The sequence below is a fragment of the Nasonia vitripennis genome, chromosome 2 (genome assembly GCF_009193385.2).
Source record: "Nasonia vitripennis strain AsymCx chromosome 2, Nvit_psr_1.1, whole genome shotgun sequence".
NCBI classification, from domain to species: domain Eukaryota; kingdom Metazoa; phylum Arthropoda; class Insecta; order Hymenoptera; family Pteromalidae; genus Nasonia; species Nasonia vitripennis.
The window spans coordinates 31,443,765-31,460,059 of record NC_045758.1 but is presented as its reverse complement, the minus strand read 5'-3'; the positions used below and the strand labels follow the sequence as shown (position 1 = coordinate 31,460,059).

General features: G+C 44.0%; 2 protein-coding genes across 2 annotated transcripts in view; one reads left to right on the top strand and one right to left on the bottom strand.

Moving 5' to 3' along the window:
• Nucleotides 1–870: 870 nt before the first annotated feature.
• LOC100677889 (A disintegrin and metalloproteinase with thrombospondin motifs 2-like) lies at nucleotides 871–12,302 on the top strand. The gene is made up of 14 exons (XM_031924749.2): nucleotides 871–2,588; nucleotides 2,935–3,059; nucleotides 3,321–3,413; nucleotides 4,035–4,273; nucleotides 4,378–4,530; nucleotides 4,605–4,718; nucleotides 5,700–5,835; nucleotides 6,213–6,388; nucleotides 6,593–6,884; nucleotides 6,973–7,105; nucleotides 7,432–7,700; nucleotides 7,786–8,075; nucleotides 11,002–11,269; nucleotides 11,339–12,302. Exons 1-14 carry the CDS (start codon nucleotides 1,838–1,840, stop codon nucleotides 11,645–11,647), a joined length of 3,348 nt encoding a protein of 1,115 aa, XP_031780609.1. The 5' UTR covers nucleotides 871–1,837; the 3' UTR covers nucleotides 11,648–12,302.
• LOC100121771 overlaps nucleotides 12,201–16,295 on the bottom strand; it is a 53,588-nt gene continuing 49,493 nt past the window's right edge. The window contains exon 25 of the mRNA XM_031924738.2: nucleotides 12,201–16,233. Coding sequence (XP_031780598.1) covers nucleotides 16,065–16,233 — 169 coding nt within the window. The 3' untranslated portion in view covers nucleotides 12,201–16,064. The remainder of the gene's footprint in view (nucleotides 16,234–16,295) is intronic.

Sequence of the window (16,295 nt, the reverse complement as noted above, 5' to 3'; positions counted from 1 at the left end):
ATTCAGCTTTACCCACTGAGTGTATGAAGGTGCAATCCAAAAATGTGTATAGCTAGGATCGAAGTATCAGAAAAGAGCTTCAATTTAAGGGCTGGTGAGTTAAAAATGGTTGCCTGGGCAAAAAGTTGTCTACGCTTGAAAATAGTAAATAGCCACGAAGAGTAAGATGTTTTACGAAAATCAGCGATCTTTCTCTTATTCTTAAAATTCTTATAACTTTTGATCCGAGCCGACAATTTTAATCATCCAGGGCTCAAATTAAAGCTCTACGATTTTACGATCAGCTATGTATATGCCTATCAATTATGGCCGTTTTTTGGTAGTTTTCATCGTCATATATATAGCTGATCGTAAAATTAAAATGTTAATCTAAATTTTCAAACTGAAAACGGAAGACAAGAGCTACAATTTGAGCCACTGATGGTCGAAATTGACCGCTCGGATCCAAAGTTATAAGGATTATAAAAATAAAAAAATCGCTGATTTTCGTAAAAAATCGAAAAATTGGAGATTTTTTGCCATTTTCAAGCCTAGACAACTTTTGACCTAGGCAGCCATTTTTAACCCACCAGCCCTCAAATTGAAGCTCTCTTCTGATACTTCGATTCTATTAAAACACATTTTTAAATTGCGCCTCCAGACAAAAAGTGGCATATTTTCGTTAATTTTCCCCGTGTTAAATTCTCACAAGAGAATTTCCAATGCCCGGCAAAAAAATAGGTATTTTTTAATCTTGGAAACCCAAGGTTTTTCGGCTTCTATACGACCTAAAGAACGAAAAAAGTGGTCGGGTAGGTGTGCTCCCAAATTTCAAATTTCGGTTTTTTCTGGATTTGCACATATACGAGACCGAGAATCAGGCTGCAGAAGTCGGTATATCGGGCCAAGCAGGCACCGCATCGTCTCGTCTGCTCCGCACTATAAGAAACACGAGGGCGAGAGCCTGCCAGAAAGAGGCAGAGCGGCCCCCGTTTTCTCACTCTCGCAAGAACACTGACCGCTCTATGCTTACACACACTCCCTCTCTCTCTCTCTCACTCCCTCACTCTTTCTCTCTACTCTCGAGCGATACACTATACTCGCGCCGCTCACGCATAAAGCTGCCATTATTAGAATGCCGAGCTCGCGCGCGCGAGAAAGAGAAAGAGAGAGAGAGAGAGAGAGAGAGAGAGAGAGAGAGAGAGAGAGACGAAAGTCTCTCGCACACAGAGGCGCGTCTCTCGGCTTAAAATTCTCGCAGTCGTGATCTCTGTCTCGCGCGAGAGAGACTGGCTGGCCCCCATAACGCGCCGAGCTTTCCAGCCATGTGCTGCTGCTGCTGCAGTAGCTGCGCCGCCGCCGCTGCTGCTACTGCTCTTCGCGGCCTAATTAAACGATAATTAGGGAGAATTTTCACGCGGAGAGGGACACTCATTACGTGAGAGACTCGGGTGTGCAAGCGCGAGAGCTTTTTATTCGCCCGGTCGAGTTTCGATGGGAGAGAGCTGCATTCTTTGAATTGTTCGCTTCCTTTTTTCGTGCACAGACCTTGAAGTATATCAAGTGGAGCTGTCGCGTGATTAGAGGTTTTTTGTGCGCTGCTCTGAGAGAGTGTTTACGGTGCTTTTTTGCGGCGAGCCATTGAGCGAGTTAAGTGCTTCGAATTAAAAATTCCGGGACTGTGTATTGCGCGCAGTTTGGAAATATAAGTATAAGGCAAAGCGTGAAGTAACTTCGGCAGTGATTCATGTCTGTTCAATTGAGTCATGAACAATCTCAAAGAAGCGCAGTCGCAGAAATGTCGCTGACTTTTTCAACCACGTGATGAAACGCTTGTGAAAAATAATCAACAGAAACAATGATTGCGTCATTCGCAAGCTCGCGCGAGCCGGCGAGCATCTTCCAACAAACGGTCATCATCCTGCTGACCCTCGTCCTCAGCAGCGTCAGCAGTCACCATCAGCGCTACCCCCGAGTGGTCCACCCGCGCATAATCCCTCACGCCGAACTATCCCGCGATCGTCGTTCGGCAGTTCCTCGGCCCGACGATCGCAACCTGCAGTTCGTCTCGCTGAACGACTGGGTCCTCAAAACCGAGCCCAACGACCACTTGCTACTCTCTCCGAAATTCAATATCGAGTGGACCAGCGATTCAACCTCGAGCACCAGCACTATTCCTCTGGAATCCTGCGAGTACAGAGAAGGCGAAATTCACGGGCACGAAGGCAGCTCGCGCGTGCTGCTGACCCGTTGCAGCGACGATTTCTTCGGTCTGGTGAACCTTGGCAATCGAACGTACCTCGTGGAGCCTCTGCCAAGCAGCGGCAGTAACGAGCACCTGCTGTACGAAGCCGAGTTCTCTCGGGCCAGACGTGAGGCATCGGCCGGTGCATCGGCGGTTTACGAGGCCAGTCGGCGCTTTTACAACCTCAGCGGCGACACGTTCGACGCGGAGAACTACGAGGAGAGCCCGGAATTGCTGAGCGAACGCAGCGAACTCGGCAGAAACAACGAGCTCGAACAGCCGCAGGATATCGTCGGGGCAGCTGATGGAGAGGAGGACGTCGGATACTTCTTCGATAGGAATTGGCAGAGGGAGAAGCTTCCGAGTAAGTGAGCACTGGCTTTGATGGTCGGACTCGGTTATATCGAGGATGATTTTACGAGCGGAGAGAGAGAGAGAACGAGAGAAAGAGAGAGAGAGAGAGAGAGAGAGAGAGAGAGAGAGAGAGAGAGAGAGAGAGAGAGAGAGAGAGGTGCAGCTGCGAATCAGACGTGTCGGTGGGAAAGCGGACTGTAAACAGAGACGGATTGCGCGCTGGCGATTATTGGAGTTTCGGGATGACTGGGATATCGCTTGGTTGAATGCAATGCTGATTTTGATCGGCAGAGAATTTACTCTGCTGAAACTATCAGAACGTTTATTTTATTAACAATTGATCCAACTCGTTGCAGCCAGAAAAACGGTCAACAAGTTCTCCCCGCCAAAGTGGCTCGAGCTCGCGATAGTGGCCGATCACTCGGTCATCGATTTCCACGGATCTCGAGTTCAGCAGTACATCCTCGCTCTACTAAACATCGTGAGTACTACACCATAAAACTAACGTTTAATCTCAACTTTAATACCACACATCAGAGCGCTAATACGAAAAGTTAAGTCCGGGCTCAAGTAGCTGAAGGGATCAAAACGATTAGCAAGTTCTTCCCCCCCCCCTCTCTCTGTCGCCGTAAGGTTCGAAAAGTTAAATCGCCTTGGGCGCGTCGCAGATACGATTTCAACAATCGGCCAACAAATTCTTAAGAAACCTCGTCGTCCCAAATAATTACTCGTTTACACACAGGTCAGCGCAATCTACAAGGATCCATCCCTCGACTCGAACATGCAGCTCGTGGTGGTGCGGATGATATTCTACACCGACAAAAAGGACGGAATGGTAACTAGAAGCTTCCCGTAATCAAGGGGACCTCACTACCTTAAATTTAAAAAAATGAGATATTGAATTTTTTGTGTAAATGTACCTTAAATTGTTTAAATAATTAACTAAACAATTATATTAACTCAGGCATACTGTAAAAATTATCAAATAATGTTTATAAATACCATATTTCAGGTACAATAGGTCTTCGATGGCCAAAAATCACAATTTTCATTATTTCAGCTACTGGAGACTACTTCAGTTTTGGGCTTCGAAGGGCACTTATTTCTTAATGGATCTACTTTAAACACATATGTTTATGGAATGAGTGTGGGAATTTAAAGAAAAAATTTAATTTAAAAAAGTTGTCTACAAGTTGAAATAATGAAAATTGTGATTTTTGGCCTTCGAAGATCTATTGTACCTGAAATATGGTATTTATAAACATTGTTTGATAATTTTTACAGTATACCTGAGTTAATATAATTATTTAATTGATTATTTGAACAATTTAAGGTACTTTTACACAAAAAATCAATATCTCATTTTTTTTTTAAATTTAAGGTGGTGAGGTCCTCTTAAGTCAGCGCACAGCAGAGAGTTTATTGTTCAGCACGAATCGTTACCGATTTGCCGCAGGTGCATCACGGCAACGCGCGCCGTTCGCTCGAGAACGTGAACAAGTGGAACCGCAAGCTCCTGTCCCAGACTAACGAGACGATGTACGACGTGGCGGTGTGGCTCACGCGGCTGGACATCGGCGGACCATCGGGTTACGCCCCCGTCTCCGGTGCTTGCGATCCTGGAAGGTCGTGCGCTCTTAATCGGGACGAGGGTCTTACCAGCGCCTTCATCATCGCTCACGAAGTCGCTCACATGTTCGTAATTTTAATCGTTGGAATTCAGTCCTATCGGAATACCTCGTAGAGGTAATTTAGATTTCTCTCGCAACAATGAGCTGTTAACCTGTCGCACACCACAGATTAGGCCTGTCGCACGACGGCGACAAAAACTCGGGGAACACGTGCGCCAGGGAGGCGACGAGAGGCAGTATAATGGCTCCGATGGTGGCGGCGACGTTTCACAACTTTCACTGGTCGACTTGCTCGAGGAAGGAATTTCATCGCAAGGCTAAGTGAGTCGATTGAGATACGGCTTGCACATGCGCGTGATTTTTCAAATTCTCAAAATTCAAAATACATTTTACAGGCACTGGTCGTGTCTCCTGAATCGTCCGAGCGGCGATGACTCGTCGATCGTGCGTGCAAGCCCGAACGAGGTGTTCAGTATGGACGAACAGTGCAGAATGGAATTCGGTGAAGGGTACGTATATGCGAACGTCCTTGAGTCGCGATGCAGCGGCTTAACGAGCCATTTCTCAGTTTTAACTGCAAATTCAATCGTTTTACGCCGAACCTTCGATGTTTCGAACTCGGTCAGTCGAATCAAGCCTCGAGTTCCTTCTATCCTTCACATATCCAACGTTAGAAAGGTAGCAGCTGTAATTAACGCGAGAGACGCACTCTTGCGCCATTAAAACTCGCGCAGGGGCGGAACAAGCGTATGGATTAGTGATTCAGTTGCTGAAAGTTGTTTCGCGCGCAGCTCCGTCTCTGCCTCGTAAACTTCACCGCGGGGGAGAAAGGAGGAAACGTAGTAGTCCCTCGCGCGCGAAAATACGGGAGAGTCGTTAGGCGCTAATTTAATGAGGCGATGAAAATAGGATAAATATGAGACTTATAGGTTTCGATGCTTGCCAGGATTTATTTATAGACAGGCGCACACATGGAGCCGGTGTATCGTAATTGATGTTCTCTCTGCGAGCACTCGTCGTTTTCAATTTCGTAAAAATAGCTCGCGTTTTGCCTGAGAAAAGCTGCTCGGAGGATCAAAAGCGCGCGGAGCTTTCACGAAACTTCAGCCTTTGAGAGCTTTTGAAAATCGCGAGGGCGTGACGACGCGCTATGAGAGCTGAGAACAAACGCAAAAGGCGCGTTTCAAAAATTGCGAGCGTTTCACACAGGATATAACTGAAAGTGGGGCCGTTTAGCTCGGCGCTTGATGCACGGCAGTTGCGCAAACAGCGCGCACGTCAATTCTCTCGAGTGCATTATTTTCATCTCGAAATAACTCGGAGTTGTATAACTAACTCTATTACCTAAAAAAACAAACCCGATGAAGTAATCAGAGTCGCGCTGCACTGCATATCTCGATAAACAAAGCTGTCGGAGTAAGAGAAAGGAGGGCAGAGACGTTTGGGAAGAAAAACAGGAGTCGTAAACTCGGCCGTCGTTTTGTTTACAGCTACAGCCGCTGCCGGAATCTTGAGGCGTCGGATCTCTGCGCGCATCTCTGGTGCGGACGGGCTAACGGTAGCTCGCAAGCCTGCAAGACGAAGAAGGGACCGCCACTGGAGGGAACGCTCTGCGCCGAAAATAAGGCAAGTGTGTAGTCGGGTGCAGCGAGAGAGAGAGAGAGAGAGAGAGAGAGAGAGAGAGAGAGAGAGAGAGAGAGAGAGAAAGCTTAATGACCTGCCGCGCTGCAGACTCGATGCGCTTTTGTGGAAAACGGAATAATGGCCGGAGAGTTAATTACAAGCGGGGGCTCCGAAGCTAGAGAGAGAGAGAGAGAGAGTTGATTGTCTTTCGAGTGCTTGGGAGAAATGGGGAGTATATTGTGGCTACGAGATGGGTTTGTAAATAAACGGACGCTGCGCGAATTTATACGGACGTTTAGAGTTTCTGACCCACGATGTGGCTCTATCTCCTTAGGCGCTTAAGCTCCATACAATAAATAAAAAAAAATGTCTCTCAACAGTGGTGCATAAACGGCTTGTGCGAGTCTATCGATCAGAAGCGCCGCTCGGATCCAAGCCCTTTGGCGGTACGAGGCGCTACTCCGGAGAACACATGGAGTTCCTGGAGCTCGTGGAGCGACTGCTCGAGAACTTGCGGCGTCGCGGTGCAGCATAGATTACGCCGCTGCAACGGCTTGTAAGTATTGAACTTTGCCGCGGAAAGTTATGTGCGCATAATTATACCAGAGCCGGATTCTCTCACTCCATTAATGAAATTCGTAAGATCCGATGTCGTTGCGCTTGCGTCATGCGCAAGTTTTAATTGCGGTGCGCAGGAGTTTGGATATTAGTAGAGAGACGGCAAGTTTCGTTTCGGATTAATTCGTTTTCGTTTGAACAGTTGCGAGGGTGATTCGAAAGAGTTTCGTCTCTGCGACTTACCGGCTTGCTCCGAACCGGTGGATCTCAGAGCTGCGCAGTGCTCGCGCTTTTTTCAAGGTCACGGCGGCTCTTCGAAAATTAATGTGCTGGACGGGAACAGCAGCACGTGGCTGCCGTACGAGGCTTTCGACGGCAGTCCTAACTGCCAGCTGGTTTGCTATAGGCAGGAGACCGGGGAGATCTTTCATACCGGGCTGGACGTCGAGGATGGGACGCCTTGCTCTTACGAGACGACTGATATTTGCATTGATGTGAGGGAATTGTCGAAAAAACAGCATTATCGAACCCGACCGTCGGCTCTACCTCAAACTCGAGTTCTATATCCTCCTTTGCTTTTAGGGCGCCTGCCGTCCGATGGGCTGCGACGGCGTGTTAAACTCGGGCCGATCGAGGGACGCGTGTGGCCTCTGCGGCGGTCGCAACTCCACCTGCGAGAGCGTCGCCGGCAAGTTCCAGCGGAAGCTGCGTCGAGGTTCGTATACTCTGTCTGCATTTTCCTCCTTCCGCACCGATCGATAATCGAATGTGTGCGTGACGTAGCGCGAAACTAGCTTAGTGAGACGGACTCGACTTAGAGAGATAGTGTGTTCGTGTGGGTGCGTGCGCGCGTGTGTGTGTGCTTGCGAGGAAACTCGATAAAAGTTGGAAGAGTCCGTACTCCGGACGTGGACAAGTTTGCTGCTGGAAGTTCGGACTGCCGGGCAGAGGGTTGGTTCGATTGAAAGTCAGGGTCGCAGGTGTATGGGGATGATAGAAATATTTGCGAGGATTCGAATTTTCCCAAATTTAAAATCCTAGAAACGACCCGTTTGGCCGTGATCCCGAAGTCGTCGCACAACATCAAAGTCGTGGTAACGGTCCTGCTTATGGATTCCGTGCCGCACGAGGGCAACATGAGAATCCTCGTTCGCGACGGCCAGAGAAAACGGCACGAGATAAGCGAATTCGACTCGGACGGCCGAGCTCCGGTTATGATAATCGAGAGCGCGGCTTTCCGACTCGAAAGACTCGAGGAAAAGTACGTGCTCTGGAGCCGAGGACCCATCGCCTCCGAAATCGTCGTTTCGGTAAGATCATTCATTTATGGAATTCAAATCGATCTTTATGACTGTTTTAAATAATAAAAATATTCTTTTCACATTTGTTTGATAGCTGATAGCCTCGAAGGATGTGCTGACCAGCGGCGCCTCGATCTCGGTCTCGTGGCAGTGCGCGCTGGCGCGTTCGGAGCTTCGACAGGCCCGAAGTCGATACGTCTGGATTTTGGGCCCCTGTACTGAAAACTGTGCAGGCAGAGAACCGAGACGCGGCGGTGGTAGAGTCAGGACGAGGGAACTGATCTGTAGGGACGAGACTACGCGGGAGCTGGTCTCTCGTGCCAAGTGTCGTCTGGCTGCTAAGCCACCAGTAGGCAAGGAAATGGAGAGGTGTAACACTGTGAGGTGAGGATATTTTTAATTATATTTTCTATCTTCTGTTATTAAAATACTTGAGTCATTTATCATTTTACGCGCTTAAAACATGACGGAGTTTCTTTATATGACGAGCTTTACGGCGTATAAATAAAAAAAAGTTCTGATGTTATACACGCTTTGTTTTCAGGACTTATTTTACTTAGGTTCTTTCGGTCGGGAGTAGTTAACCATTTTATGCCTTTGTACGGATTTTCCTCCGGCGGTATTTGCTCCGCTTTTTACGACGTCAAAGTCCTGCGGTTGAATTTTCTTTGAAGCTGACCGACTTTTATGAAAGCAATCTCGATGTCATCTTTGTTTTATCCATCACCATTAAATGAAAAATGTGGTGAAGCCTTGGTTTATTTTCAATAATTGATTTTTTTTAGTAAACTATTTACCTGCGAGTGTCTGTTATCGACAAAATTTTCTCATTTATTGTAGGTCTTTCATGTTCCTTTTCTCCTTCCAGTACAAAAATTAAAATCAGAATAAAATTTTAATTTAAATCTTGTCGGAAAGTGGCAATAGGAGTATATAAAGGATTTCATGCAAAAAAGATGATAAAACATATGAATGTAATATAAAATGGGATTTTTATTATTCTCTATTTTAATTTATAATAAAAGTAATACAGTTCAATATACAGTCGTTTACATTAAAGAGTAAAATATAAAAATTACAATAAGATAGTGCGCAGCGTGTCACTGCCTCTCACATCAGTCTACAAATCTCAAATTCATTTACCTTGTCGAAGCAACGATCAAGGCGAAAAATATTGATGTGTCATTTCCAAAAAGCCTGACAATCCGTGTAATCTGCACTCAGGCATTAAGAAAGGCATTAATCTGTTGACAACGCATCATCCGATTCTTCTTTATAATCTCTTTCACCTCGTAAGACCTCACTAAACGTCTCATGGCGGGGCCTACTATCATTGCCACGTCTAGAACGTTCCTGCCCTCAACTGTGGCGTCAGGGATGGATGCTCCTTTCTTCAGCAGCATTTCAACCGTACTTCGAAGATCGTAGTCCACTGCCATATACAGAGGAGTCATGCCCCTGAACCTTTGTGGAGGATTCACGTCGGCTCCGTAATCCAGAAGCAGTTTGACTAAATGTGGAGATCTGTTACTTACGGCCGTGTGGAGAGCAGTCAAGCCGTAGATGTCCGCAGCGTTGGGGTTGCATTTGTATGCGAGCAGGATCTCGCTTATTCGGTAATGACCGATGTCCACGGCTACCAAGAGCGGAGTCCTGTTGTATTTCGGCTCTCGTACATTGATGTTTTCACGATTCGAGCAGATGAACTTGATCACGATGTCTTCGTTGCCGTACTTGACGGCTTCGTGGATGGAGATCTGACTTCTCCTAATGTTTTCAGGACTGGAGTAGTAACCGTTCTTCGGTTTGTTGACAGGCTCCAAAACTGTGCTTATGTAGATGTCCATTTTCGTAGATACTAACGTTGTTCAGAGTTGAAGAGCAAGAGCGAAAAGCACAAGTGACTTGCGTGCGGATAGATGCGTTTGCTACAAGAGAGTGAAGCAAATAATGATGGACTGGGGTCAAGCATCACCTTTTATGGCGTTTCGGTCCGCATCTCTTTGGAGGTGGGCCCAAATCGAGCTCTTCCCTGATTAGCCGGACTCCATTGCTAGGGAAGGGGGATGATCGCCCCCTTCATAGTTCCTATGTCCTATTTTTGACATGCAACTTCAGCCCAGAGGGCGTCTTAGTTCTCACGCATGCGCGGCGCGTGCTCGTATCACGTGGCCTAACTCACGCGTGCATGCATAATTCATGGCAATATTTCCATGTTGTTGTAAATTTGTCAATTTGCACTATTTAGTTTATAAATTATATTTTTCAAGTCGATAAGTTTTTCAGAAACTTCGGTGATGCAACTACTGCTGACAAATTTTATTTATCTTCTTAGGTATTTTTTTGTTGTCGACGTACAAACGTAGTCTCGTATTTCCGTGCTCTACAACTAAAGGTTTTTTGCCAAAAGTTCAAAGATGAACGAAATCTCCTAAATTATATCGCCGTTCTTCATAGGCCGAAATATTCATCGCAAGCGACACATGAAACAAATCCCTCGATACGCGTATACAGCTTACAGCTCCATTACTCGGCTTAAAATAAAGTTCAAAGACTCGCTGGCAGTCATGTCCATAAATTCGCCCGTAGTTCATAACGCACTTGTACATACGAGCTTGTACACGACAAGTGCGTCACGTGCATTCTCGCACAAAATATCCTTGCTACTTATCTTGCGAAACTGCATTTAGCGAATTAAGATTAATTGAAAGTTAGTCGAAATTCTAACGTTTATTATTATTATTTCGTATAGAATCAGAGTATTCATGGACGTGCATATAGAGGTAGACATCTTGTGTAAGTGTAAGATGTAGGTACCCTTGAATAGGAGTCTGTGTACACTGCACAAAGTACAATGGTTTCACGGAGACGTGTAAAGTTATCTACGGAATGAATTGTGTGCCACCGCTTAGAGGTGCTCCGAAGTTCGCCAAGTTACAACAAAAGCGACTGTACAGACGTAGCCACAGACTCTCAGGAAACAAGCCTGCACTACTGTACGAAAAGGATCCCTGATTCCTGACACCGTTCTAGTAGCCGTTTACGTGCAAATAAAGCTACGTGTTCGAAATTTTTTAAACGATTTTGCTCGATTTAACTCATTTTTCTGCCATTCAAAATATTTTCACTAAAATAAAACATGGTTCTCAGTTTACCTGGGTAGTTCTCTTAAGGGGTGGACGTGACGTCATGACTTTCTTTTATTGCACCTACCCTTGATTAAAGTTTACAGCGTTTACCTGGTTTACACAGGCAATAAAACTGACCTGGGTATTCTCAAGTAACACCCAAAATCTAATTGTCGTTCCAGCTGTGAATACACATGGATACCTGGAATGTGGGAGCGCTGTACAATGCCGTCTACGGGATGCAGCAATGCAGGTACTCAACAGCGCCGATTATATTGCGTTCCGGCGTCGTTCGGCGAACGGCAATTAACGCGGGAGAATGAACTCAGGGTCTATCGGAATACAGTTCCACCTACCAAGTGTCGGGATCTAAATAAGCCGGCGACAGAGAGACCCTGCAATCAGAGGGTCACGTGCCACGGACAATGGGTCTACGGCGCCTGGTCTCCTGTGAGTAGGCGACAACGTGTTTAGACAATTTATTGGAATTTTCCCAAGCGAATAATCAATATTTTTTAGTGTTCTCAAAGTTGCGGCAGAGGAGTGCAAACGCGCAAAGCTCGTTGCGTTGAGTTTTCACCTTTAGGCCCCAGACTGGACCAGCAGCTACTTCTGGACTCCTGTAATGCGACTCGTGCTCCAGATGAAACTCGTGCCTGTAAGGGCTCTGCGAGACACAGTCTGGAATGTGGAGTTAACGTTGGTAACAGAGTCGATCCGCAGTGTCGAAGGGACAAGGGGCAAGTGTGCGCGACACGAGATTTGACTACTTATTGCAAAAACGCGGCTTTTCGCAGACGCTGCTGTGTGTCTTGTCGTGGAAAGTGAATGAGACGGATTTTATAGGCGATGAGTGTAGAAGGTAGATTGTTGTTTGTTATTATTTTTTGAAGTGTTGAGATGATGAGGATTGAAAGTCTCTTGAATGGTTTTGAAAGATGTCGAAGTATGTTAAAAATTGAAAAATTTGTAAATTAACGGAAGACTAATTCTCGCTTACAAAGAACGACTGAAAATTTATTTACGATTATCGTGAGATGCATTTTAAAGTTAGCAAAAATATTTTTCGACATAAAATTGCATTTTAAAATCGACTTTGACATTTATTGCTAGCATTATACAAATAGTCATTATAAGACAGGACTGCAGGTACTTGAGGGGATTTTCAAGTATTATACTTTAATATAGCATGTAAGAAATTGTGCATAGGCTTAATTCTTTAGGAGTATAGGATTTATTTATTATTTTAAATTAAGTTCTATTAATTTATTAAAACTATTAAAAATAAATTTCAACTACTGTTATAAAAACAGTTTTAATTCACATTTTCCTCTAATAGAATATCAATAAAGGATCCAAATAAACGACACAGCATTTCAAATAGTATTAGACTAGGTTTTATTTGTATTTGAAGTGTACAATGTATAGTAACATCGTTAGTGCTTAGTCAACGCAGCAATAAAATCGACGCCAAAAACGAAAGTAAAAGTAAAGCTAAAACGTATCTTCCGCGCCTTTCATCTCACGTCCTTCCTCCTAGTCTTCCACAAAGAAAATTGTCAAAAAGCACAACATAATCCGAAGCAAAGCGATCGCTGTCGTTATAAACCCTGAAAAAAATACTCTTCTATCCGCCAATGAACAATTTAAACCCTCGTAAAATCAGCCTAATAGATGAGCTAATAATCCTCCCAGACAAGCTTCTCCACCCCCTTCTAAAGATAAACATCATTTCCGAGAAGATATGTTTTGACAGATGTGCCGCGCGCAAATCGGCAAAGGGCCGAGCTCCGCATTGCTGCTGCTGCTACGTTGCTGCTGCTGCTGCTGTGTATCGGTGTGTATTTTTCGCGTGCGCTCTCATTCTCTCCTCCACGTTGTGTATGCATATATAGATCCGCGAGCGCCCGTTAAGACATTAATAGTAACACGAGGAGACGGCGAAGCCCAGCGCGCGCATATACACGTGTTATTCGTATAGTACGTACCGACTAGAAGCTCGCAGAAACTTTATTTTTTTTTGCTTAGCTCGCTTTCTACTTTGCGAAAAAAATTCGTCGCTTCGCACATCGTACCGAGTAAATGCGTATATAATTATGGTTATTTCGAGAGCTATTTATGTATAGAGGATTTGTTTTCTTCAAATATTAGGACGAGTGTGTTCGTTAAGAAAAATCTTTACGATCGTTATGTTTCTCGTTTATATACACATGGCTGCGTGTATTTACTTTATATATTATATAGTGAAGACAAAGAAATCATATTTTATAAGCAGGAATTCTCTTCATAATTATATACGGTTTACACCACTACTAGGTATTTACAAATGCCCTCTTACAATCTTCTTCTGTCTATTGGGTTTACTCTTTCGTTTCGCTTTAATCGCTTCTTATTCAGAATAATTCTTGGATCTCTATAATTATTCGCTAATCGGTTAGAACAGTAGTATTGTCTGATTTTTGAACTACGCCGATCAGTCCGACGCATTGCACAGGAGTAAGACAGTTTTGTAGCTCGGAAACTCGAGCGGCGCGACTCTTTTTTTATATTTCTGTTTGTTTATTATAGTTTAAATACGTATAGCGCGAACGACGGGTCGCTGATCCTGATAGTGCTTTCTGCTCTCAAGTATTTTTATTATTTTTTTTTATTGATTGATATGAGCAAAGATTTGTTTTTTTCATTACTTGAGTTATTAGGTCATTACAATGGCAATTTCGACTGGGAATACTAATTAAAAATTTTGGAGCTCAAAATTTTAATTAATACTCTTGAATGACGCAAACGTTTGTGTGACGTGAGAGTATGAGTATTTTGAGAGCTCTTACATTAACGTCTATGTATATATACGCTAAAATAGAATCAAAAGTAAAATTTAACAATATAACAGGCCATTAAAAAATCTAGACTTTTAACAATAAATAATATTACTACTAGTTCGAAACCTAACGTAAAACACTAGATAATAGGTGTAATATAGCTATCTAAATAATTAACTTCCTAGAGAACTTAATATATCTAAAATATATATATCTATATACTTCCTTATAACAGAGTAAATAAAACATTTACAATTAGAGTGATGCATATATAATAGTTAAGAAAAAAAATATCAATCGCTAATAACTCAAATAACCACATAATTTAACATCGATTTGTGTCTCAAAATCGACTAAAATATGCATCCAATTCGTTTGATTTTGTCCCTTTAAAGCAAAAGACACTCTAGGAGAGCAACAGCGTCGCTTTCGATTAGAGAAAAAATCCGAATAAATCGTACTCCTTTTCTTGTCGTCTGCATAGGTTACAGCGTTACACCAGCTAACTTCGAATACAATATGCGATAGTTTTCTTTTACGTTATTATACTATTTAACCATATGCGCTGCTTTTGCTTCATCATGTGTGTGTGTGTCACGTCATTCGAACCTTACGTAGAGGTATCAAATAATCCTTTACAAAAATACGAATTTGGGAAGGCAAACATTCTCAATGATAAACGCGTATATCGAGCGCACATATTATAAGAAATGAGTTTACATCAGCATCGCGCATTTTTTCAAAATCAAATATAACAGTGTATAATATCGTTTCCCTTCGTTACAATATGGAAATACAAATACAAATCAGAACACTCTCGTATTTCATACGTATTCAATTGCGAGTCATTATTATAGTAGTTTTTTAATATTACTGTTATATAATTTTCTGCTTTAATTCAATTATCGTTAATGCTTAAAAGTTTTGCGTATCGTAGAAGGTACAGGTTCAATGGTGTGTAGTTCTGAGCTCGCGTTTGAAATTCTGAATTTCAAGTACAAACTTTTGGTCGACGGCAGTCGCGCTTACTATATACTATAGCCATCTTTTAATCCTTTTGATTATTCCTCTTTTCGTTTCGCGCACACTTAGTCCAGTCTCTATATGCTTCAGGCGTTCTTTTTTGTTTTCGTCTCTACAGTGCTTTCAGCTCGATATAAGAAGATGCAAAAGTTTTTTACCTTATCTACACAGGGCGTAAAAAATGTTTTCAATTCGAATTTTCAAATTCACCTATCATGATCAACAAATTCATTTCGTATAAAAAAAGCAAGAAACACTCGAATGCGATAAACAAGTGTATATTGTCGATAAGGTAGGCAACGTCCGCACCTCCTCGCGGTTATGCTTGCGAAAATGCGCGCGTACATTGAATCGGCGTGCCGCTTATTGGGAAAGCGCGAAAAAGTGCATTTTTGATGCGATATTATTTAACGTGGCTTCTTAACCCTCATAAATATGCATTTATACCAAGATGACTCTATAGAACGTTATTTATACACTACTTACACGTTTACAGCTTACAGCTCTCTCGAGAGATTCGGCGTCTCGATATTATATAATAATATAATCGTTACTCCTCGTTTCAGCCCACTTTTTGGTAGATGCGACGTTATCATTATTATTATTTTCCTTCTTTCATTCTTTATAGCCTACAATGATTGAATACGCCTCGCTGACGACGAATAACCGACGATCGCGTCTTTCGATCGTTTTTCAAACGATAGAGAGGCGCTCTCTCGTGCACGTATTTTTTGTAAGAAAAAGTGCGTCCTCGCGGACGATTTTACAAAAGAATATACGGTATATATAAGACTCGCTCAGTATTGCAGGAAGACTGTTTCTCGTTCGCTATTTACAACGCTGATTTTCGTTCCGGAGCCCGCACGCGACCGCGCGACACCTTTCGACGCCGCGCATTCGATTATTATTGCGTCGTCGTGTGTAAATATATCGTAAAAATTTTCCCATGTATTATTATTAAAATTGCAAAAGTATGAAAAAATCCAAAGTCAATAACAGGCTCGTATAAAAACCCTCGAAATTATTGCCTCGCGCGTCGCGCCGACGAAAGGTGGCCCGCAGTAAGAGACGCGCGCACTCCTCAAGTATTATATATAGTATACATCGTTATACAGAAGAGCGAGCTTTCATAATCTTTGGATAAAGGGAGATGTATATAAACTGCCTCACTCGGGCGGCGGCCTATGGCTGCTGGTGCAGTTGGCGATGCTGCTCGGCAGAATGGCCGAGACGATGCGCTCGACGATGCTGCGCGAGCGTCGCCTCGGCGGCGACGACGGAGCTAGCTGTTGGCCGCTCAGCAGAGCAGCGGCCGTAGCGGGCCCGAAGTAGGACCCGACTACGGCCGGGGCCAGACCCTAGGATCGTCTGATGCGCTCGAGGTCGCGGCTTTTTAGCCGGCCTCACAAGCGTTCGACGTAGTTCCCGGGGAAAGTGCCGAAGTAGCCGGTGCGCTGGGACGAGCCGACGTACCAGCCGTCGTCGCACTTCTCCATCACGTAGACCGTGTCGCCTTCGTTGAGCTCGAGTTCGTCCTCGTTCTGCGGCCGGTAATTGTACAGGGCTCGGTACCTGTGGACGGGGGAAGGTGTGAGATTAGCTTTTCGATTGGCTTTTATTTTTTCGATTATACT

Coding starts and splice junctions, on each gene's coding strand:
- LOC100677889 (XM_031924749.2), top strand. CDS start 1,838: ATGATTGCGTCATTCGCAAGCTCGCGCGAGCCGGCGAGCATCTTCCAA. Junction 3,060..3,320: donor TCCTCGCTCTACTAAACATC/GTGAGTACTACA, acceptor GTTTACACACAG/GTCAGCGCAATCTACAAGGA. Junction 4,719..5,699: donor AGAATGGAATTCGGTGAAGG/GTACGTATATGC, acceptor TTTTGTTTACAG/CTACAGCCGCTGCCGGAATC.